The 24,787-nt window shown below is 45.1% G+C and overlaps 1 protein-coding gene across 5 annotated transcripts in view; it reads right to left on the bottom strand.

The window, feature by feature from the left end:
- The window catches only part of VWA3A (von Willebrand factor A domain containing 3A), a 56,980-nt gene that overhangs the window by 22,725 nt on the left and 9,468 nt on the right, over positions 1-24,787 (bottom strand). For all 5 annotated transcript variants that reach the window (XR_011424773.1, XR_011424772.1, XR_011424774.1 and 2 more), the window contains exons 5-18: positions 24,615-24,739; positions 24,442-24,519; positions 22,754-22,808; positions 20,102-20,200; positions 18,511-18,617; positions 9,852-9,977; positions 9,422-9,530; positions 9,126-9,191; positions 6,999-7,124; positions 5,301-5,436; positions 5,088-5,191; positions 3,738-3,818; positions 3,225-3,319; positions 917-1,036 (exon numbers count right to left, since the gene is read on the bottom strand). Coding sequence is in view for 2 of the 5 variants with exons in the window: in XM_070232220.1 (XP_070088321.1) it covers positions 917-1,036; positions 3,225-3,319; positions 3,738-3,818; positions 5,088-5,191; positions 5,301-5,436; positions 6,999-7,124; positions 9,126-9,191; positions 9,422-9,530; positions 9,852-9,977; positions 18,511-18,617; positions 20,102-20,200; positions 22,754-22,808; positions 24,442-24,519; positions 24,615-24,739 (1,427 nt within the window). In the remaining 3 variants the exon portion in view is untranslated. The remainder of the gene's footprint in view (positions 1-916; positions 1,037-3,224; positions 3,320-3,737; positions 3,819-5,087; positions 5,192-5,300; positions 5,437-6,998; positions 7,125-9,125; positions 9,192-9,421; positions 9,531-9,851; positions 9,978-18,510; positions 18,618-20,101; positions 20,201-22,753; positions 22,809-24,441; positions 24,520-24,614; positions 24,740-24,787) is intronic.

The raw sequence follows: 24,787 nt of genomic DNA, 5'->3' as shown, positions 1-24,787 counted from the left end.
CAGAATAATATATAATATTAACTGCTGACTTAATAGGTTTAGAATACTCCCTGTTTGATGTGAAGTTGTATAAAAACATTTCCTTTAAGTAGGTTCCTTTTCTCTTTCTCCCCTAATTAGTTAAAATGGTATGCAATCAAAAAAATATAAAACTATATATATTTAAATTATATGTAACTATATATAATAGATATAATTTAACTATATATAATATATAACTAAATATTTAAATTATATATAACTATATAATACATATAACATGTTATATAACTATTTTATATATAACTGAACTATATATAATATATAACTATGTAATTATATATAACTATATATAATACAAATATATACAGTTGTATATAATTTGAGTATATATAGTTAAATATATCATTTATATATAAAATATTTATATTTTAAATTTTAAATTTATTTATAGTTCAAATTTATATATAAAATTATTTTATGCAAAAATATATAATTTAAATATATATTATAGTTTAATTATATATAGTTCTATATATAATTAAAATTTAGCAATGGAATCTTAAATGTTTGCAATATTGTGGCTTGCTAGACCGGAGCTGGGAACTAAGACTGGGGCACGCCTGGGGGCCCTTCTTTTTCTCTTTTGTGCTCATCAGCTTGGAAGCCAAATGGGGCAGTGGGCTGAGTTACTTTATCCTGGCTGATCAAGCAGTGTGTTTTGGGGCCACTTATCACCTTCGCCCCAGTGGGACTGTCCTGCAACCATTTAATTATTCAATGCCCCAAACAAGATCATTCAAATCAGATAAACTGATGGCCATTCTGGGAGGCTGGGCACTCATAACGACTGTCGTCCAGCTACCTGCCAGAAGCCTCAGCCCAGCGAGGGCACCAAACCCGCATGACCTCCCCCGCCCGGGATCGGGGAGCGTACGCGATGATGTTGAAGTGGTCCTTGTTGGACAATTGCTCCTCCAGCAGCAGCCGCAGGGAGTGCTGGATATGAATAATGTACATGGAATTGGTCGCAGAGATATCCAGCAGTATAACCACCCTAAAAAGAAACACAAGCTTTAAGAGGAGAACTGAATCTCTCAGATAGGGTTTATTTTGTTCCATTTTACTATTTAAAGTGTTTTCCAGGGGAATTTTACATGCCAAAGTCACAGCTGGCCAAAATCTTCTTCATGGTTTGAGGTCAATAGAGGTAGATTTACAACAGGAGACTAAGCGGGTCGTGGAAACTTCTCTCCCAGGAGGTTCTGTCACGGAATAAAGTCGCAGGGTGGAGACGGTTTAAGGGCAGGGGCTGCGTACAATGCTTTTCATACAGTTCCTTGTTTTAAAGCACCAGCATCAGTATCATTATAGGCCGGGGTCTTTGCAGGGAAATCAGAAACAAGGTAAACAAGTTAGATGGGGAATTAGGTGTATCTGGGCCTCTGGGGAAATGTTCGTATCTTTTTGTTTCCTTTCTCTATTTGAAGATATTTAGCCCCATTCAGCCTTCTTTCATCACTTCAGATCTTTCATTCCCACCTCCTCCCTCCATTCTCATTTTGAGACAGCTATGGATAGCAAAAGAAAATCCACTGGATTTAGAGTCAGAAGTCCTTGGTTCAAGCCGCACTTCCTGTGTGGCCTTAGGCAAGTCACAAAACCTCTCTGATCTTTCGAATATTTAACTATAAACTATAATAAGACTCGTTATAGGATTGCTTTAAGAATTAAATAATATAATAGATGTATAATATTACAAACTGTAATATTTTGTAAATGGTAAAATCACATAAGGTATAGAATGATAATGATAGCTATAATGGACACCTATTGCTTCTCCCTACTTAGCATCCATTACCTCTTCTGGCAACAGAAGCCTGATTTTCCTTTGGCAATCACTTCTGCCCCTATCAGTCCATTTGAGGTGAGTGGAGCTGACCCCATCCTAAGCTTCAAGGGTGGGCATTTAACCCTAGGCAATCAGAACATCACACACACACATTCCCACACGGCCAGAGTGAACAGCTCATGGATGGGCCCATGCCCCAAGCCCTGAGAGTGCTAAACTGGCAGAAAGTAAGTTGGCAGCTTCAAGTGGCTATCTTGCCACCTGGAGGGGAATATCTGCCTGAAAAAGCCAACAGATAAGAAAGCAGAGCTGAGGGGGCTGGCCCCGTGGCTGAGTGGTTAAGTTCGCGCGCTCCGCCGCAGGCAGCCCAGTGTTTCGTTGGTTCGACTCCTGGGTGCGGACATGGCACTGCTCATCAAACCACGCTGAGGCAGCGTCCCACATGCCACAACTAGAAGGACCCACAACGAAGAATATACAACTATGTACCAGGGGGCTTTGGGGAGAAAAAGGAAAAAAATAAAATCTTAAAAAAAAAAAAAAAAGAAAGCAGAGCTGAGAGATAGAGATAGATTCCTGACATGCATGAACCTCTGGATCAAGCCATGCCTGAAGACACTTATCAAACCTAATCTAGAATTTTTTGAAGAAGAAGAAGACTGGCCCTGAGCTAACATCCGTGCCCATCTTCCTCTACTTTATATGTGGGATGCCTGCCACAGCATGGCTTGACAAGCAGTGCGTAGATCCACACCCAGGATCCAAACTGGCGAACCCCAAGGCTGCCAAAGCAAATGTGCAAACTTAACCGCTGCACCACTGGGCCGGCCTCTAGTCTAGAATTTTCAGTTACCTTAACCAGACTTCCCTCTTTTGGTGAAGCCAATTTACAGTTAGTTTCGGTTGCCTTTTAATGGAAAGAATGCTGAGTGGCACAATGGTGATATTATTGATGCTGCTGATGATGGTGGTGACTTCTTCCTCCAGGGGTTCTGTGGAGTGATGGCTGAAATCTTATTCCTAATCTAATCCTTAATCTCAGTGATGACTTCTGATGCTACCAATAGGGAATTCATGAGTAGAATAAGTGCTGTGTCCCACACCAGACCCACAAGGGATAAGAGCACTGCTTAGTGGGGGCTGGCCCTGTGGCCGAGTGGTTAAGTTCGCGCGCTCCGCTGCAGGCGGCCCAGTGTTTCGTTGGTTCGAATCCTGGGCACGGACATGGCACTGCTCGTCAAGCCACGCTGAGGCAGCATCCCACATGCCACAACTAGAAGGACCCACAACGAAGAATATACAACTATGTACTGGGGGGCTTTGGGGAGAAAAAGGAAGAAATAAAAATCTTTAAAAAAAAAAAAAAAAAAGAGCACTGCTTAGGGGAAGGTACCTTTTTTCACAAACAGTGCCCCAGATTCTTCTGCTGGCCAAGGAAAGCCACTCGATCCGCCTCTCGTACATCCGCATAGCTCTGCTGAGCTGTTTCTGCAAACGCAAGGGCCACAGACAGTGAGCGACTATGCAAAGGATGGCTGATTGAGGGGTCTGTGGGGGAAGGGAGCGTACCCCAGTTGCCTTCTGGGAACAGCGTGTCAAGGCCATGGGTAATCAGGCAATATAAACATTGCGCTAAATCACGAAATGAGTCTGCCACAAGACCAGGAAGAGAAGAGTTAAATATTTCATTGCCTCAACAGGGAGAGGAGGTAGATCTCGCCCCAAAGGATCAGAGACTTTTGTTTTAGGCATCCAGGTCCCTGATACCAGAGATGCCTGTGGGTGGACAGTTTCTGTTTACAAGAGAGAGTTCAGTCAATGGCTTGCTGTCTCCACATTCACTGGTGCCTCCCTCCCATTCCCTGATCCCGCACCCCATCTTCTGACTGTTGGACCCATTGCTGACCTGGTACTCATAGAGGAACGGCGGGTCCACGTGGATGTTCTTCACTGTCCCGTCATGCCACTCAAATTGCACCATCGCTTTCTGCACTCAGGCGCGGCCAAGAAGGGGAGCAGGCGAACAGAAGCACATGTGGGGAATGATTTTAAGTTTAATTTGGGCACTGGACTCTCCGAATCAGATACAGGAGAGGGAAATGGCCACATCTGAGCACATGTCGGGTCGGACTACGTCTCCTTCTGCCAGGCCGCGGCCTTGTCTGGAGCTGGCAGCAGAGTGCCTTCAGGACAGCGGTCCCCTGAATGAACATGCCTGACAGCAAGCAGGCCGCCTTCTTGGGAAGCTCTTCTGAACATCAGAGTTTATTACAAGATATGGTTGGGGGTTTTGGTAATAGCAGAGTTGGAGAACTTAAAACATACTGGCATGGGTTCTTAGGTTTGGGAACCCAGATAAGAACACTGAAAATTAAATTTATTCATCTTTTCTTTCATCTTCCACCAAGTCATTATACTGATATCTCTAACTATGACTCCATCGCTCTAGTCACTCATCCATCCCCTGCTAGAACTATACATCCGCCACACCACCTCTCTTTCCTTTCATTCTTCCATCTTTCCACTGATCTTTCTATTCACCTATTGTTCCTGCCTTCCATTTCTCCATCCTTACTTAAATTTTACATTCATCTTTTTAAATTCCATCCTGTCATCCATCCTTCCATTTTTTCCTTTCATCTTTCCATCTGTTCACATTTCCATCCATCCGTCATCCATTCATCCTTTTACCTGTTCATTCATCATCAACATTTCCATCCATCTACCCATTCCTCTTTCTTTTCCTTCTTTCCATCCTTCTTCTACCCACTCAGCCGTCCAGTAAACATTCATTGACTGCTCATTAGTACTAGAAATTGAGGATACAGAGTTGGAGAAGAGTTTTTCCTTTTAAAGGGCTCATACTCTGGTGGGGATTTAGATGTGTAATAAATACACACATTATATGAGCTATAGCAGAAGTCTGTACAAGGTACAGAGAGGACACAAAGGGAGTGAGTGTGTTCTGGGTGGAGAGAGGAAAACCTTCACAGAGGAGGAGACCGTGGTACCCAGTTTACTCCATCTTACCCTCATCTCCCAAGTTCCATTTTCAGATCTGTGAGAAACAGCAGTTAGAGTGGATTTGATGAGAGTTCTGGAGGCCTGGGTGGAAAGCCTGCATCCTACTCCAGGCCCTCAGGCCCCTGCTCCTTGGGCTCTGCCTTATGACTCTTATTTCCCGACCATTTAAGAAGGGAAATGCCACAGAGGAGCTCCCCTGCAGAGGACCGAGAGAACTCTGAATCTGAGTTACCTCATGGATAGTTGATGATACTGTTTTCTGGAGAATAGGCACAAATTCCTCCACGGGCGAGAATGCGTTGGGTGCCAGAACCTGATAAAGGCTTAACTTCTTGGCTGTAAAAATAAATAGTGGGGCTTGAGGCACCACTCTTGAAGCCCTAGAGGATTCAGGCCTGGTAGTCAGTCACCTTAGTTCTGGCTTCTGCCCTCTTTTGGGATGTACCTTTCAGGCCATTGATCTTGAGCCATTCTGCAGAAGTCTTGTCCAAGTTTGGGAACTCAATGGTGAGGGGCGCCTCATGCTTTGGAGGTTTAGGCAAGAGACTTGTGAGTGGCCCTTTTGCAATCTCTGTGGAAAGCTAAATTAAAATCCTCGTTACATAATTGTATTTTAAAGCTAAAAAAGTCCTCAGTCTCCCCCACCCGCCCGGCTTCCCTAAGCGGAGCATGTAAAACCTTACCTGGTAAATTAAAGGCAGTTCTGCCTTCCCTTCCACCACCCCCATCCCCTTCTCTGGAGACTTCCGGAATTTCCAGGGGAAGAGGGAAATGTCTCCAGCAACTCGTTCCCTCTTTCATTTGTCAGTCCTCCTCGTCCCTTCCCCACCCTGACCATTAAGATCAGCACCTGGGACTCTAAGATCACAGGCGGCCTCTCCATGAGCTCAAAATATGAGGTATGGGAACTAAAAAGTAACTCCTACACCAAATCAGATAGGGAGCCCTGATCGAGCCCACATTTACAAACTGAAAACCTGAGGTCCTGAGAAGTTAAAGCACTCCTTGTCAAGCCACGCTGTGGCAGGTGTCCCACATATAAAGTAGAGGAAGATGAGCACAGATGTTAGCTCAGGGCCAGTCTTCCTCAGCAAAAAAGAGGAGGATTGGTGGCAGATGTTAGCTCAAGGCTAATCTTCAAAAAAAAAAAAATTTAATCCATGTATCACCTTATAATCATCTTGCAAATCAGAAATAGTACGTGCATTTCATTTTGGGAAACTCCTGGCAAGGTTTTGGCATTCGAAAGACCTGGGTTCGATTCAAATTCAATCTATTTCTATCTCTGTGATCATGCGGAAATCATTTAACCTCTTAACTTCAGTTTTGTCATCTGTAAAGTGGGGGTAATAATATACCCACCGCCGACTGTTGTCGTAAAGATAGAATAAGGCATTTAAAGAATTAAGCATCGTGCCTATCTTAGAAAGTACACTCAGTACATGAGAACTGTTATAATTACAAGACTGATAGTTGTTACGGTTTACAGCGAGCCAGTAGCAGAGCTGGAACTAAAATTTCAGACCCCAGTCTAGGTGCTGTGTTTCTTTCACTACATCCCGCCAGGCCGAAATGTCTGGTCCTCACATCCACATCTTCATTCAGTGAAGTTATAAATGCATTCGTTTCTCGTCTGTCCACACCTAAGTTCCCTGCACAGTCTAAACGGCACACAGCTGGTTATGGTGCTTGTGGCCTGGAGCTGCCTGAACTATGCTGCTGATGTTAAGTTAACCAAGTCACCGGCAGGGACATCTGCCCTGAATGAGGTGCTGGGTGGGAAAGATCTCCTTTAAGACAGACTGTTCTGTGTGGTTGAGCTTTTCATCATTCCTCAAATTGGGGGAAGGGAGGGGACAGTGGCAGGTGGAAGAGGTGGCAGAAGCCTGCTGCCTTTTCTCTGAAATACATTTTTCAGTTAGAAAATGCACCCGGATCTTTCCTGCACAGTGGAGGGCTCGCCCAGCCCACCCGGCTGAGAGCTGTGGGCTACAGCAGAGGGCGGGGCTCTGCCCTGTTCCACTTTCAGGACATGGGGGCCTCAGAGCCATGCCTCTGAGAGACAGGTGAGAAAGGAGAATAGAGTGAGGCCAGCTGAGAGTCTCTGGGAGGAGGTCCCAGAATCTTCCTTCGCATCACCTACCTCCCTCATCATGCAGGTCAGCTCATCCCAGGGGGTGCTGTGGTGGAGGGCTTGGACGTGGCCCAGGAGGTTCTGAGCCTTCTGGATTTCTGCCAGGAGCTCGTCCACCTCCCGGCTGGTACAGATCTGGGGGTGGTGGGAGCAATCAGCCATCCAGGGGTCACTTGGCAGAGTCTTTAAATCAGACATGATACACTGGGGTCTGTGTGCCAGACAGAGCTTGCAAACATGTTGTGTCCCTCTTGTGCAGTATTGGCCCGCAGTGTTTTTAAACAATTGAAGCACTGTCTACCCTTAAAAAAGTGAAGAAACACTTTACACCCAATAATAATAATAATAATGATAATAAGAATAATAATAAAGGGACTATAACAAGTATCCACGAGGATGCAGAGAATTGGAACTCCTGTACATTGCTGGTGCGGATGTAAAATGGTGCAGCCGCTGTGGAAAACAGTTGGGTGGTTCCTCAAAAGATAAAACATACAATTACCACATGACACAGCATTTCCACTTCTATGTGTATACCCAAAATAATTGAAAACAGGGACTCAGATACTTGTACACCAATGTTCATAGCGGCTCACAATAGCCCAAAGGTGGAAACAACCCAAATGTCTGTCAACTGATAAATGGACAAACAAAATGTAGGATATCTAGAAAATGGAATATTATTCAAGCATACAAATGAACAAAGTTCTGATACATGCTACCACATAGATAAACCTTGAAAACATTATGCTAATGGAAAGAAAGACACCAAAGGTACAGCATTCCATTTAAATGAAATCTCCAGACTAGGTCAATGCATAGAGACAGAAAGCAGGTTGGTGGTTGCCAGGGGCTGTGGGAGAGGAGGAATGGGGAGCATCTGCTCAATGGGCACAGAGTTTCCTTTCGGGGTGATGACAATGTTTTGGAACTAGACAAAGGTGGTGGTTGCACAAGGCTGTGACTGTGTTAAATGTCACTGAACTCACTTTAAAGTGGTTAACTTTATGTTATGTGGATTTCACCTCAATTTTTTAAAAATGGAGAGAAATCACACCCCAAAATCCAGATTTCTGGCCCTGCTGGAAAAACTGGAAGACGTAGCAACACTGAGGTCACATGCCTACAAAGCAACGACCAGCTGGGGCTCAGCAGAGGCGTCTCTTTCGACGGGGCGTGAGCCGACTAGTTCACCGCAGGCCCCACCACTTTGCCGCCCCCCCATCAGAGTCATAATTTTTTGTCATCCTCGCACGGTTGTTTTGCTTATACTAAAGAGGACAGTGAAATTTGTTGTGCCCATATCTCTACCCAGAGCAGAAAAACAGTAGATATGCCAAGAGGGCCACAGACTTTAAGATAAAATATTTCTTAAACCAGCCCTTTTCATCCATTTACTGTACCTTCCTCGCCCCTGTAGCCTGTGACCCCCACAAACAGAGAAGCGGTGTTGGCCCAGGAAAATGTTGCCTGACCCTGGCTCCTTGGTGTGAAATGCTAGACTTCGCAACACTTGAACATATTTGTGAGGTGCAAACATTCATTTGCTCATGGCTATGAATGGTTAGCGGGCAAAGCACAGCCTGTGAGCTGGATAGACGGTTGGCGTCTCAACCTGCCACACGGACCAACACACACATTTGCTGATTGTTACCTCCATTGTGGGCATGGGGTGTTATCATTAACTTGGACAAGGACACTGATGGATAGATTGGTAGAGAATTAATTGCTCATTCAGAATTGATTGCTGGGGGTCTATCCAGGAGAGAGGACTGAGGCAGCTTTCAGACTCAGAGCTTTGGTGAGAGCAGGGGTAGGGGTGGGGCCCATGTCAATGGTAACTGGAGAGAGATTCAGAATTCTACCCACCAGGCTTCAAAAGGCCTCCAGGCTCACCAGCGTGCAATCAACTCATCATACACGCTGACCAAAAGATTTCTTGTGACGTCATGTTGCCCCTGTTCTTCCCACTTATTCATTTTAACCTGATTACACCTGGGTAAACCCATTGAGCATAGGGGTGGGAGGAAGCAAGTACATAGCGTGGTCTGTCCTGGCCCAGATCCCATGGGCACAGCCTTGGAGGCAGGCAGGCAGGGAGGGAGGAGAGGGCAGCGTGTTGGCAGAAGGGCTTACCTCTGTCTCTGGGCTGTAGCAGTGGTAGTAGCCCCCGACAGCCTCTGCAAGGTTCCTTAGGACAGCCTGCAGGGATGGTGACAGATCAGCCCTCAGTAGGGCCACACCAATACTCTAAAGAGCTTCCTTCTTGACTGAACCTCTCAACTGTCCAACACTTCTCATCTTACCAAAGAGAGAACTAGACACAAGGAGAGTCATGTTCTTGTCCACAGCTAGGGTGGCCTGTCCTCCAAGACTGGCCCAGCTCACCATGGCCAATCCAAGGGAAACATTGGAGAATCTTGGGTACTTACAGGGGGCACCTGGTGGTCGCATTTGTAGGTGATGATGTGGGTGATGAGGCCCCTTCCCACGACGGACTGTTGGATGTAGTCGGACAGGATTTCAGAAGGCTGATCTGGGCTGGGAGAAGATGGAAGAAGGGAAGGGGGCACCCCAGGTCAAATCCCTCTGAGGACATTCCACAGCAAAATGCTAATTCCCAGGGAACATCTTATGAATCCCACTGACCACCTGTGTCCCAGGTCACCTGTGTAAGATGCAGGGCAGAGGGACCACAGGCCTGGCCTGGCTGTCCTGCCCCAACATCTATGGACAGCCAGCCTGTGAACACAATCATTCTCTCAAGCGCATGGGAAGAGTCATGCTGATGATCTTTTCTCAAACAATGCTTTGGTTCTCTGGCCTCCTTAGTCTGTCACCCACTTAGCAAAGGAGACCTACCAGCTTCCCATTATGGTCACCAGAGAATTCAGCTCCTTTACAGCGAAGATCTTCTTCAGGGCTTGTAGCAGATTGCTGCCCACATCAGGCTGCAGTTTCTTTACCCAGAGCTTGAGTTCCTGGAGGCTGAGGGAGACGGTAATGGAGAAGACAACAGCGATCTCATCACAGTGCCCTTACTAAATACCAGGCCCAGGACAGATATGAGCTCATTGAAGCCTAATAATTCCTTGAGGCAATACCTTTATTCCCATTTTATAGATGAGGAAACTGAGGCTCAGAGTTATGACTTGCCCAAGGTGATAATGTAAGCATCTGGCAACACTGAGATTTCAGACCTGGTCTGATTCTAGGACCTGAGCTTCTACTGACTGATGTCTGAGGGTCTAGGGCTAAGTTCCTTCTTCCCCAGACACCCTCCCAGCCCTCCTGGAAGGCAGACCTCAGCCTGAGCATTGAGTTAAGCCCCTAACCCTCAGAGGTTTCTGAGAGAAGGTACTGTGGCTGTGGGACTGCATCCCACGTGGACTGGGATACACATCACTCGTGAGAAGGGAAACGCCTTAACACAGTGCTTTCTTGGTTAAAGACCTCACATGGTACAGTGAGAGATTTCTGCTCTTTCCGTTTCTCTTTCAGTCTGTCCAAAAAAAAAAAACAAACTCAGCTGTCAGAAGTCTGTCTTTTGTTATTACATAACTGTTGAGTCTCCCCTTTCAACAAAGAGAGAACAAATCCCAGGCATAGCGCCTTCTCAAGCCAACAGGTTCAAGCTGGAATGTAATATCACTGTTTTGTTTGCTTTCATTGTATTTATTTTTATGACTACTTTCTAACTATGGCAAGTGAGATGGGCTTCTCACTTATGATATTCACAGAGTTTCCTTCAATAATAAATATAGAGTTGATATTTAAAAAATCAATAATAGTGCAAGTGGCAGAGCAAATAATAGTACAAGTGGCAGAAATATGACAAAAATCACAAAAGAAGCAATGACTGAAGTTGAGGAGCTCTTGGCTAGATGATCTCAAGGTGACTTCCAGGTCCAACATTCCGGAGATCAGGGGTGAAACTAGAGTGGAAATCTCAGAAAAAAATGCGCTCATTCACTGAGTACCTGCCACATGCCAGGTACTTAGTTTTCATTTCATCTTCACAACAGCTCAGTGAGGGTTCTCAGTCACTTGGCCTCTTTCTGCTAAGGAGAGAGTTAAAGGACTGGTCAAGGTCACTCAGTAACTGTCAGAGTGGGATTCAAAGCCAGCGCTGCCAGAACTGGGCTCTTCCCTACTCCAAAGGGTTGCTCATTGCAGCCAGCACGGGGCAAGGGGACCCTGTCCTGGACAATTCAAGCACGTGGTTTGTCCTGGAATCTCCTCTGGGCATGTTCCCTGAGTCCCAGTTTTCTCATCTGCAAAATGGGGATAATAATCCTATTCCACGTTTTGGCTATAAATATTAAATAAGATAGTATGTGCGAAGGGCCTAGCATGGTACCTAATACATGAGTGGTCAAGCATATTCCCTTCATAAAAGAGAAATTTATGCTTACTGGCATAAGTAGTTAGAAATTCTTACACACCTTCCCTCTCCCCCCACACCCCCAAAAAACTGCAAATGAGAAACTCCCAAATAAAGGACTGGTTCAATTGTAGTACGTCTATGCAGTGGCATAGTATATAGCCATTAAAAAGAATGCAGTAGGTCTGTGTGTACTGAGAGAGAAGGCTATTCAAGATTAGGTGACAAGCCAGGGTGGAGAACAGTGTAACATGCTCGTGTTTCTGTTTAAATAAAAGAGGACAGGAAGATCCAAGATGGCGCCGTGAGTAGTCCTCTTTGTTTCTCCCCCTTCGAGTCTACAACTATTTGGACACTTATCGCTTGACAAAGGATATCCAGACAGCATCTCAGGACGTCTGAGATACCCACGCGACTATGCATCGGAAGGTGGATGGATTTTCTTCCGGGAGGATGTGGAAATAGGTGAAAACTCTCTGACCCCGACCGAGCAGCCTAGTACCCGCAAGCAGCTTTCTTCCAACGGACGCCCCGAGAGGATCTACACACATCTAGGGCAGGAGCGAGCACACAACAGAGGAGCGACGGTGGAAACAGGTGACCAGAACCCTACCTAAACCCCCCGCAATTACTCCTAAACGCAGAGGGAAACTTGGGAGTTGCACACCTGAGCCCGTGGGGAGAGTCTCTCCCCGCCATTGGCGGGGAGACCCCACCTGGTGTTCGCGGCACCTGGAGGGTCCCAGAGAGAGTCGCTGAGGGTACGGAGGTCTCCCGGCTGCCACTGCCCGCTCCGTGGGAGTAGGGATTGCCGGAGATCTCGGAGAGGACAGGGGCTGGGGGAAGTTTCAAAGGCCGGCTCTGCGACCCGGAGGGGAAGCTCCGGAGTTCCACCCGGGCAGCAGACAAAACTCTCTGTCTGCCATTAGCAGAGGGGCCACGCCCAGCATTCACGGCTCCGGGAGAGTCCCGGAGAGAATCCCAGAGGGCGGGGCGACCCCCAGCTGCTGTTGCCCGCCCTGTGGGACTAGGGATAGCTGGAGATCTCGGAGAGGACTGGGGCTGGGGGGAGTTCCAGAGACCCAGCTTCGTAGCCTAGGGGGAAACCCTACAGGCTCACAGCAGCCTTAGGGAAAGCCTCTGCACAGCACCAGTAGAAGGCACCCAGCCGGCAGCCACAAGGCTGGAAGACCCCAGGGCAAAAGCAGCATAGCTAGGTGAACTAACCACAGACTGTAGAAGATGCCAATAGCTCTCCTGCGACCCATAGAGGACAAGTGAGATTTTGTGGGTGCCGAAAGCAATGGAGTGACAAATATAAGTGATCCCACCCCTGGCCGCTGGAAAAGCCCATAACACCGTTGCAGACCCCAAGGAGAGAGCACATCTAGGTGGGCTGCAACAGTAGGCACCAGCAGCCTGAAGCCCCCCTGTGACGGCCCCCATGGCAGAGGAGGGAATCCAAAGGGCCACTGTGGCTACAAGGAGGGGCCCAGGCACAGTTAGCAACTACGGACAGGGTTCCTGGTTGGTGCACTATAAACAGCTGCTCCCCCACCGCAGCAGCTGAAACAAGTGAAAGGAGCAACTAAACTCTATCTCCATGCGGAGGCACAAATCAACAACATCAAGCAATATGAAAAAATACATTAAATCTCCAGAACAGAAAGAAAGTAACAAATACACAGAAAACAATCCCAAAGAAAATGAGATATATAACCTAAATGATGATGACTTCAAAACAGCCATCATTAAAATTCTCAATGAGTTAAGAGAGAATTCTGACTGACAACTCAACGAGTTCAGGAGCTATGTCACAAAAGAGTTTGATACGATAAAGAAGAACCAAACAGAAATACTGGAAATGAAGAACACAATAGAGGAGATTAAGAAAAATCTAGATGCTCTGAACAGTAGGGCCGATAATATGGAGGAAAGAATTAGCAATTTGGAAGATGGCAATATAGAATTGCTGCAGGCAGAGGAGGAGAGAGAAGCAAGACTAAAAAGAAATGAAGAAACTCTCCGAGAATTATCAGACACAATTAGGAGATGCAACGTAAGGATTATAGGTATTCCAGTGGGAGAAGAGAAGGAGAAAGGGGCAGAAAGCCTATTCAAAGAAATAATGGCTGAGAACTTCCCAAATCTGGTGAGAGAGATGGATCTTCAGGTGACAGAAGCCAATAGATCTCCAAACTTTATCAATGCAAGAAGACCAACTCCACGGCATATAGTAGTGAAGCTAGCAAAAGTCAACGACAAGGAGAAAATACTAAGGACAGCCAGGCAAAAGAAACTAACCTACAAAGGAACCCCCATCAGGCTATCAGCAGATTTCTCAGCAGAAACTTTACAGGCTAGAAGAGAGTGGAATGATATATTCAAAAATCTGAAGGACAAAAATCTACAGCCGAGAATTCTCTACCCAGCGAAAATATCCTTCAAATACGATGGAGAAATAAAAACTTTCCAAGATAAACAAAAATTAAGGGAGTTCATTGCCACAAAACCACCTCTTCAGGAAATCCTCAGGAAAACCCTCATTCCTGAAAAATCCAAAAAAGGAAAGGGGCTACAAAACCAAGAGCAGAGGAGATAAGTAGAAGGACAACAACAGAGAGTAGCAGCTCTACATCAGAACAGATTAAACCATGGGACGAGAAACAAAGGAAACTGAAGAAAACCGGAAAACAAGACACAAAATGGTAGTGGTAGGCCCCCACATCTCAATAATCACTCTAAATGTAAATGGATTGAACTCCCCAATCAAAAGACACAGAGTGGCAGGATGGATCAAAGAACAAGATCCAACAATATGCTGCCTCCAGGAAACACACCTCAGCCCCAAAGACAAACACAGACTCAGAGTGAAGGGATGGAGAACAATACTCCAAGCTAATAATGAACAAAAGAAAGCAGGTGTCGCTATACTAATATCAGACAAGGTAGACTTCAAAGCAAAACAGATAAAGAAAGACAAAGAGGGACAGTATATAATGATAAAAGGGACTCTCCACCAAGAAGACATAACACTTATAAATATATACGCACCCAACACAGGAGCACCAAAATTTGTAAAGCAACTCTTAATAGAACTAGAAGAAGACATCAACAACAATACAATAATAGTAGGGGACCTCAACACACCATTAACACCAATGGACAGAACATCCAGACAGAAAATCAACAAGGAAATAATAGAATTAAATGAAAAATTAGACCAGATGGACTTAATAGATATATATAGAACACTTCATCCAAAAACAGCAGGTTACACATTCTTCTCAAGTGCACATGGAACGTTCTCAAGGATTGACCATATTTTGGGAACCAAAGCAAACATCAATAAATACAAGAGAGTTGAAATAATATCAAGCATCTTTTCTGATCATAACGCTATTAAACTAGAAATCAACTACAAGAAAAAAGCAGAGAAAGGTGCAAAAATGTGGAGACTAAACAACACGCTTCTCAACAAACAATGGATCATTGAAGAAATTAAAGAAGAAATCAAATATTATCTGGAGACAAATGAAAATGAGAACACGACATACCAAATCATTTGGGATGCAGCAAAAGCAGTCCTAAGAGGGAAATTCATCGCAATACAGGCTCACCTCACTAAACAAGAAAAAGCTCACGTAAGCAACCTCAAACGACACCTAACAGAACTAGAAAAAGAAGAACAAACAAATCCCAGAGTCAGTAGAAGGAGGGAAATAATAAAAATAAGAGCAGAAATAAACGATATTGAAACAAAAAAGACAATAGAAAGGATCAATGAAACAAAGAGTTGGTTCTTCGAAAGAATTAACAAAATTGACAAACCCCTAGCCAGACTCACCAAGAAAAGAAGAGAGAAATCGCAAATTAATAAAATCAGGAATGACAGAGGAGAAATCACAACAGATACCAATGAAATACAAGAGATCATAAGAGAATACTATGAAAAACTATATGCCAACAAATTGAACAACCTGGAAGAAATGGACAAATTCCTAGACTCCTACAATCTCCCCAAACTGAATCAGGAAGAAATGGAGAATCTGAATAGACCAATCACAAGTAAGGAAATAGAAACGGTAATCAAAAACCTCCCCCAAAACAAGAGTCCAGGACCAGACGGCTTCTCTGGAGAATTCTACCAAACATTCAAAGAAGACTTAATACCTATTCTCCTCAAACTGTTCCAGAAAATTGAGAAAGACGGAGAACTCCCTAACACATTCTATGAAGCCAACATCACTCTGATCCCCAAACCTGACAAGGACAACACAAAGAAGGAGAACTACAGGCCGATATCACTGATGAACATAGATGCAAAAGTCCTCAACAAAATTTTGGCAAACCGAATACAGCAATACATCAAAAAGATTATACACCATGATCAAGTGGGATTTATACCAGGGACACAGGGATGGTTCAACATCCGCAAGTCAATCAACGTGATACACTACATCAACAAAATGAAAAACAAAAACCACATGATCATCTCAATAGATGCAGAGAAAGCATTCGACAAGATCCAACACCCATTTATGATAAAAACCCTCAGTAAAATGGGTATAGAAGGAAAGTACCTCAACATAATAAAGGTCATATATGATAGACCCACAGCCAACATCATACTCAATGGACAAAAACTGAAAGCCATCCCTCTGAGGACAGGAACAAGACAAGGGTGCCCACTTTCACCACTCCTATTCAACATAGTACTGGAGGTGCTGGCCAGAGCAATTCAGCAGGAAAAAGAAATAAAAGGAATCCAAATAGGTAACGAAGAAGTAAAACTCTCGCTGTTTGCAGACGACATGATCTTATATATAGAAAACCCCAAAGAATCCATAGAAAAACTATTAGAAATAATCAACAACTACAGCAAAGTAGCAGGGTATAAAATTAACGTGCATAAATCAGTAGCATTTCTATACACTAACAATGAACTAACAGAAAAAGAACTCAAGAACTCAATCCCATTCACAATCGCAACGAAAAGAATAAAATACCTTGGGATAAACTTAACCAAGGAAGTGAAGGATCTATACAATGAAAACTACAAGACTTTCTTGAAAGAAATTGACGATGACATAAAGAGATGGAAAGACATTCCTTGCACATGGATTGGAAGAATAAACATAGTTAAAATGTCCATACTACCTAAAGCAATATACAGATTCAATGCTATCCCAATCAGAATCCCAAGAACATTCTTCACAGAAATTGAACAAACAATCCTAAAATTCATATGGGGCAACAAAAGACCGCGAATTGCTAAAGCAATCCTGAGCAAAAACAAAGCCGGCGGAATCACAATCCCTGATTTCAAAACATACTACAAAGCTACAGTGATCAAAACAGCATGGTACTGGTACAAAAACAGGTCCACAGATCAATGGAACAGAATTGAAAGCCCAGAGATAAAACCACACATCTATGGACAGCTAATCTTCGACAAAGGAGCAGAGGGCCTACAATGGAGAAAAGAAAGTCTCTTCAACAAATGGTGCTGGGAAAACTGGACAGCCACATGCAAAAGATTGAAAATTGACCATTCTTTTTCACCACACACCAAAATAAACTCAAAATGGATCAAAGACCTAAAGATTAGGCCTGAGACAATAAGTCTTTTGGAAGAGAATATAGGCAGTACATTCTTTGACATCAGTTTCAAAAGAATCTTTTCGGACACTGTAACTCCTCAGTTGAGGGAAACAATAGAAAGAATAAACAAACGGGACTTCATCAGACTAAAGAGCTTCTTCAAGGCAAGGGAAAACAGGATTGAAACAAAAAAACAGCTCACTAATTGGGAAAAAATATTTACAAGCCACTTATCCGACAAAGGGTTAATCTCCATAATATACAAAGAACTCACACTGCTTAACAACAAAAAAACAAACAACCCGATCAAAAAATGGGCAGAGGACATGAACAGACATTTCTCAAAAGAAGATATGAATATGGCCAATAGACACATGAAAAAATGTTCATCATCGTGAATCATCAGGGAAATGCAAATCAAAAACTACACTAAGATATCACCTTACACCCGTTAGATTGGCAAAAACATCCAAAACCAAGAGTGACAAATGTTGGAGAGGATGTGGAGAAAAAGGAACCCTCATACACTGTTGGTGGGAATGCAAACTGGTACAGCCACTATGGAAAACAGTATGGAGATTTCTCAAAAAGTTAAAAATAGAAATACCCTATGACCCAGCCATCCCATTACTGGGTATCTATCCTAAGAACCTGATATCAGAAATCTCAAGAGTCCGTTGCACCCCTATGTTCATCGCAGCATTATTTACAATAGCCAAGACGTGGAACCAGCCTACATGCCCAGAAACTGATGATTGGATAAAGAAGATGTGGTATATATACACAATGGAATACTACTCAGCCATAAAAAAAAACAAAATTGGCCCATTCACAACAACGTGGATGGACCTCAAGGGTATTATGTTAAGCGAAATAAGCCAGCCAGAGAAAGACGAACTCTATATGACTCCACTCATAGGTGGAAGTTAGTATATTGAGAAGGAGATCTGATCGGTGGTTACCAGGGAAAAGGGGGGGTGGGGGGAGGGCACAGAGGGGGAGGTGGTGTACCCACAACATGACTAACAAAAATGTACAACTGAAATCTCACAAGGTTGTAATCTATCATAACATTAATAAAAAAAAATAAAATAAAAAAAAAAATAAAAGAGGATAAACACACAGATGCATGTATGTGAGACCATGGAAGCAGATAGAAGAAACTGTCACTGGGCGGAAAGGGGGAACTGGGCTGAGAGGGAGATCCATTTACTATTATTTATCCTTTCATACTGTTTGAATTTTTGAAAATGAGCATGTATTATTTTCATAGTAAAACTATCTTTGCTAGATTGCTGGGTAAAAATGGTGGCTCACGGTTGTCTTCTCTTTCCTTTTGTGGTTTGCTCATGAGGGTGACCGTTTTTCCAAAAGCTACTGGCTCCCGGTGTTTTGCTTTTGCAAATCATCCCTGTGGACTCACACATCTGTTGGGGTCTTGGGTTTGCATTTTAATCATGGACTACAGACACTAACACGTAGGGAGGAAAACGAACAAGTACACATCCTGGCCAAGCCTGGGCTGTCACTCACGTGGAGGCCTTGACTTCCACCGGGTCTGGCCAAAGGGCACTGGTGGTGGTGCCGAAGGACAGGACATATAGCTTCTCCTTGAGGCTCAGCTGCTCATCAATGAGGCTCTGGCAGACAAAAGGACATCTCTGGCTCCCACAGCCAGGGGCCACATGGAGCCTCGCTTCACCTCTCACTCTATGGCTGGGCCCTCTCTGCAGGGTGTGAGCTGTGCTCAAACAGGGTCACTTGAAGCTTAGTGGCCCCCAGCTGACATTTGCGTTCTGTCCATTGGGTTTCATGGGGGTACAGAGTGAGCACCTTGGCTGCCCATCTCAGCCTGGGGGCGGGGCCTGGGCCTTCAGCCTGTGGACTGGCCCATGGCGCTGGAAGGCTGTGCCCTCATGCACCCCCACTGACTGCAGACTGACGTTCTCTTCTGGAGCAGCCCTTAGGGCTGCTGCACACTTGGGTCACGAGTGCGGGTGGGATGAACACCCTGGCTACCCATCTCAGCGTGTTATGGGTGGACCCTTGGCACTGAACTGTGGCACCCAGGGAGGACAGGGGTCGGTCAGTGGTTTCTCTCCAAAGCTTGTGAGGCGGGGACAGAAAAATGGGCACTGCATCGTGCTGTTTGATGCTCTCAAGCTGTAGCTGGTGAATATCCAGCAGTAAGGTAACTCCTCCCTCTTATTCCTGGCTAGCTAGAAATTTCACCTGCATGCCACCAAAATGGGCCTTATCCTGGCCAGTATTCAACCAGCCTACCTGGGGGCTCTTTGGATACTCGGCCCTGAGGACTTATCCTGAAGGGCAGCCTGCACTGACACCTGCTCCTTGATACCTGCTGAGACCAGGAACAGGGAACCAGTCTGGATGACGGGCCCATGTTGAGCCCTATAAGAGATCCTTGAACCAGCTACTGCTGCTAAGGTCCCTTCCAAAGCTCCAGGGTTTCCATAAGAAAATGGACTCCATGTTACTTCACGGAGACTTTACAGAGGTTCTTTCCATGCCAGAGTTTGTACCAAGCACTTAACCCGCATGAACGCCTTTCATCCTAGGGCAGCTGTGTGAGGTGGCCACTGTTATCATGCCCATTTTACAGATGAGGTAACTGAGGCACAGAGAGATCAGGTAACATGGTCACAGAGCTCAGAAGTGGTGGAGGCGGCTGGGATTTGACCTTAGTCATGTGACTCTAGAGTTCTTGGCTTCTCTGTCACGGACATGTCAAAGAAACCAGAATAGCTCCTCCGTCTGGAAAGGGCCAAGAAGCCCATCCAACGCTGTGCCGGAGTCAGTCCAACTGATTTCTATCTTAACACCTTCTTTCCAGGGAACTGGGGCCCTTGAGGCAATATCCAGTTAGCAGGGACTACGGTAGTGAGAATACTAGAAGCTCACACTGCAACTGAAAACTGCCTTTGTGGTTGGGTTTTGCAGAACTCAACATATTTTTTTAACCGCCAGGTGCTAATTAAGTGTGAACTGTTCTTTGTAAAACACTTCACTTTGCATTTGCTCTAAACAAAGCCAGTTCGCAAGCTCAGAAAGTGGAGGGAGGCGGTGGGGTGTTTCCAGGTATTTCTCTGTGCCAGAGACTTACCACGAGGTCATTTTGGAACTCTTCTGTCTGAGGACTGCTGTTGATGGCTGACACGTCAATGAGGATGCCGACTCTGGCCCCCTTGATGAGGCCAAATGCCTAAAACCAAAGGGGGCATGCGGAAATACCCAGCACAACTCTGCTTCTCTTAAGCCTTGCACTGAGCCTCTCCACGTGATGCGGAAGTTCGAAACCTCCACAAGAAGCAGCTGAAAGAAGGCCCGTTTGATAGAGGAAAAAGCAAGACCCCATGTCCTGCCTTTAGCTCCGGGCATTATCTGCTCCTGTTTTGTGGCAGCCTGTTCTTTAAAAGTTTTTTGTTGTTAATATTTACTGTTAACTCTTATAAAGGAATACATGTTCGTTACAGAAAATCTGGAGGCTATAGAAAAAGCATCCATTGTAAGATATAAAGTTTGCTATCTAATTACATCAGCTTCTCTTATTTCATTTCTTATATCTTTATTTATTTCCTACCTGCTCTACCGGTCAAAGGCAGACACGTTAAGCTCGCCGGCTGCAGCGGTATTTCTGAGTTTCTAGTTACGTTTCTAACAGCTATTGCTAACTCCGCGTCAATGCCGTTTGACTCCGCACGGAACTATTCGTCCTGTTCCAGCTGCATTGTGAATTGGAATTTTCAGTCATATGAAATGGTTAGTTCTCTAGGGGCAGGAGGTTCCATCTGATGCTTTTTGCCTTAAGTCCTGCTATTGGCTACTTCATTTTCCTGTTCAATTCACTTCTCTGCTCCCAGAGATGCGTATTTTACGCCTCCTACACCTCCAGCCTTCCCCTGCTGCATTCTCTCAGCAAGTGATTTTGCCTCCAATTTCACAAAACAAAAAACAAACTGAAGAGTTACTTTAAATCTTTCCACTCAGAATCTACCAACCTACCCGCCCCCACGTGCCTTGCTTTGCCTTTTCCTGTTACAAGCTATCTAAGGCCAATTCTCAAAGCCCCAAGGCCAACCCTTTGACTTGCATTACTGGATCTCCTGCCAAGTAGGGACTTTGCTTCCAGAATAATGCCTCCTCCTGGATCATCAGTTCCTCCCCATCTATCGCACCACACACAGAGGCCATAACGTTGCCCTTCTTTAAAAGGAAATAAACTTTTCAGGACCCCATCTCTCCCTCCAGCTACCACTTTCTTTCTCTGCTTCTCATTTTAGCAATGCTTCCTGACCTCCCATTTCACTGCGACACACTCAAATTAGGCTCTCACTTCCCCACTCCTCTGAAGCCACACTGGTCAAGGTGATCAGTGACCTCGCTCCTGCCAAACCCGATGGTCAGATCTAAGTTCTCAACTTTCTTGAACTCTGAGTAGCATATGACACAGTTTGGCCGTGTCAAGAATTTGGCAAGTCGAAGCACTTAGTGAGTCCACCTCATCTTTCAGGGCACATTTTCCCGCTTTCCCCTCTACTGGCTGGCCAGGCCTTCCTCATCTCCTCTGCTAGACAGACTCTCCCCCTCCTCCCGGAGACTAAAAATTGGAACGCCCTGGAAACTTGTTCCTGAAGGTGTTGGCCATGGACAAAAGCATTACCACCGCCTGGGAGCTTGTTAGCCGCAGAATCTCAAGTCCTACCCCAGCCTTATGTCTTAATTAGAGTCTGCATTTTAACAAGATCCCGCCCACCCCTCCCCCCAGGGGATTTGGCTGCACAGTAGCGTTTGAGAAGCTCTGGGCTAGGGTTCCATCTTCCTTTTTCTTCTTTATCTACGCCAGGGTTTGTCAACGTTGGCACTACTGACCTTTTGGGCCAGATAATTCTCTGTGGCGGGGAGCTGGCCTGTGCATTGTAAGATATTTAGCAGCTTCCCTGGCAACCTCCCTTCCCATTTGTGGCAACCAAACATTTCTCCAGACAGTGCCTGGGTGAAAGCAAATGGTGAGCTAGAAAAGTATCAGTTAGAGGAAACAGGCTAAAACAAGTAAGAAAGCAAATCAAAGGTTAATTTCCTCATGATCACCCTTCTACCCTCTGGCTCTAGGGAAAACGTTTAATCAAACTTTGAAGAAAAGCTACGTGCAGATGACCAGCCTTAGTCATGTAAATCTCCCTGTGGGTTTGAGGCTAAATGGTCTAGGAGACACCTGCTGTTCTCAGCTGCCCGGGACTGTTTCCCCTTGTGGTAACAGCACTCTGGCTTTCCATATGCAGCCATCTGTCCCCCTTTCCCAGTCCCTGAGGTCTGGGGGGCCTTACCTAGTCTCCCCCCACACCCTCCACCCCCTGGTTTTCCCCAGCAGTGAGCACTACTTCCAGGCCTGGCCAGTTAGTATATCTCATCCCCTGGGCCCAGCGGGAGTCAATCCCAGGACTTGAGAGTGTGTACTGGGAAAGGAAGGGAGGTCCCTTTCCACATGTCACTCTGGCTGGTGAGCATCTTTCCAAGACTGAGGAGAGCTTTCCCAAGAATAAAACCGACCCAGAGGAAAGCAGAACCCAGAGACAAAGAGATGGCATCATTTGAGCCCCTGGATACAGCTGCGTCTGGGTTTTTCCTTTATGTAGGTCAAGAAATTCTCATTTTAGCTCCAATTTAACTTGGAGGTCTGTCACTCACAGCTGAAAGGAGTCTAACAAATATAGATGGAATCAGTGAACAGGGGCAAAGAATGAAATCCACGTTTTACCTTCTTGCTGTTTTCTGTGAGCCACTGAATTCTCTGTTGATAGAGTTCAACAGCTCTGTCAAAACACCAGAAAGGCCTGTCACCCAAGGTCAGCTTCATCCCTGAGCAACAGCCACTCACACACATGGAAGGAAGACGTAGACAGGAATTTTTTTAAAGGTATCTAAGATGTTTGGAGAATATAAGACAAAGATCTAGCAAAAAGAAAAGTGAACGTATTGTTTTGCCAGGGTGAAGGACAGCGGGGATTGTGAAGGAGATAAGTGTGTGGACGCTGGTCTTTGGTGACACGGTTTACGTTATAAATGACCATGGTTTGGGGCAACACGGGGTGGCGTAGAGACAGGGCAGGCCTGTGCAGGACGGGGTCGTGCGTCCTCATGAGGAAGGTGGAAGGACACTCCTCTTCTCAAAGCTGTGTCTTCTCAGGTGAGACTTCCGTCACGTGGAGATGGTCATAAATGCACAACTGCGGAAGTTCAGTGCAGCTTCCCCGGGGATGGATGAACAAAAAACTTAGTTTCCGAAAAGTAAGTAGTCGGGGCAACGTCTTGAACTTCCCTTATTGCAAACCATGCCAATGGCTGTTTGGAGACCAGCATGTAACAGATGCTTAAGGTAGGGACTCATCACTTTACTTTAACTGAATTGCCTTCATTGAGGTCAGGTAGGATTTGGGGACCTCGAGAAGGGCAGGGAACACCTTTGGATATGGAATCATATCCAATCAAAGGGGCAGTGGCTGGTGGATAGAGTCCTAAGGCATACATGAGTATGGATAGAGCTGAGAATGAGCTTCATAATGACATATTTGTCTTTGAGATCTACTCTGCCATTTATTAGCTGTGTGACTTTGGGTAGGTACGATAACCTCTCTGAGCTCCAGTTTCATCATCTTCAACATGAAGATAATAATAGGACTCTGTTCATGTCAATTTGCCAAAAATCAATTTCCTGAAAGGTAATTATCTGAAAATCAATTTGCCAAATGATCGGTTAACTGAATAGAGCTGAACATTCCCTAAAATGCTGGATTCATAATTAAACCCTATCGCCAAAATATTGCAGAATTCTTTAAAATCTGTTCAACCTTCCAACCCAATAAAAATTGGTCATTTAGCAATTGATTTTTGGTTAACTGGCTTGATAATAAAACTATATTTCGAGTTGTTGTGAGGATTAAATAAGATAATGCATGCGGCCCTTAGCAGAATTCCTCACACATTAATAAATGTTGGCTATTAATTTTTATTATTACCTTTTAAGAAACCTCAGGCAATCAGTAATCATGGATCATCGATGGCTACAGCAGCGATGGAATGTACACATGTGCTGCTAAAATCCGGTTTAGGAGTGGGGAGCCTGCGTATTTTTCACATACATTTGCAAAACGATGGACTCAACTAAGCTGTCTTTGAAAGCGGTCACTCTTCACCATTAAACATCAAATGAGGCTGTGAGGTTTTATGTGTTCATCCAAAGGGACCGTGGATTTTAAAAGATGGAGAAAAACTGATGTGGGCCAACCTGTTTATTTGAGAAAAGAGGAATTTGGGGCTAGAAGTGGGAAGAGACCCGCCCAAGTTCCCACAGAGATGGTTGTTTGGGCAAAGTTACTTTCAGGCTGCTGAAATGAGGTGGTTCTTGAGCTCTGGGAGTGTTGGGAGAACCCTGAGAAACACACTTACTCAGAGAGCTTGGATTCAAATTGGTGGATGATCTCAGTGGAGAAGTGTATTTTCCTCATGACGTTGCTGCCCTCCTCCCTGAAGAAGCAAAAACCTATGAGAGGGGTCTCTTGGCCCCGCAGTTGGGAGGGTCCTTGCAGGCTCAGGGGTGCGGGGAACGGCTTCAGACTTACAGCACGGCAGTGCCCTGTCTTATCAGGTCAGCCAGGGTGAGCTTCTCAAACTTTAAGCTGTGCACTGAAAGCCAGTCTTCTGAGTCCTCCCAAGCTGAAGGCTGGGTCTCGTCCCCCTGCAGCCTCTGCGAGACAGAAGCCAGAGTGAAACGGAAAACTCTGGAAAGAGAGGG

Source organism: Equus caballus, chromosome 13 (assembly GCF_041296265.1).
Source record: "Equus caballus isolate H_3958 breed thoroughbred chromosome 13, TB-T2T, whole genome shotgun sequence".
Lineage (NCBI taxonomy): Eukaryota > Metazoa > Chordata > Mammalia > Perissodactyla > Equidae > Equus > Equus caballus.
This window is presented reverse-complemented; position numbering and strand designations above follow the sequence as displayed.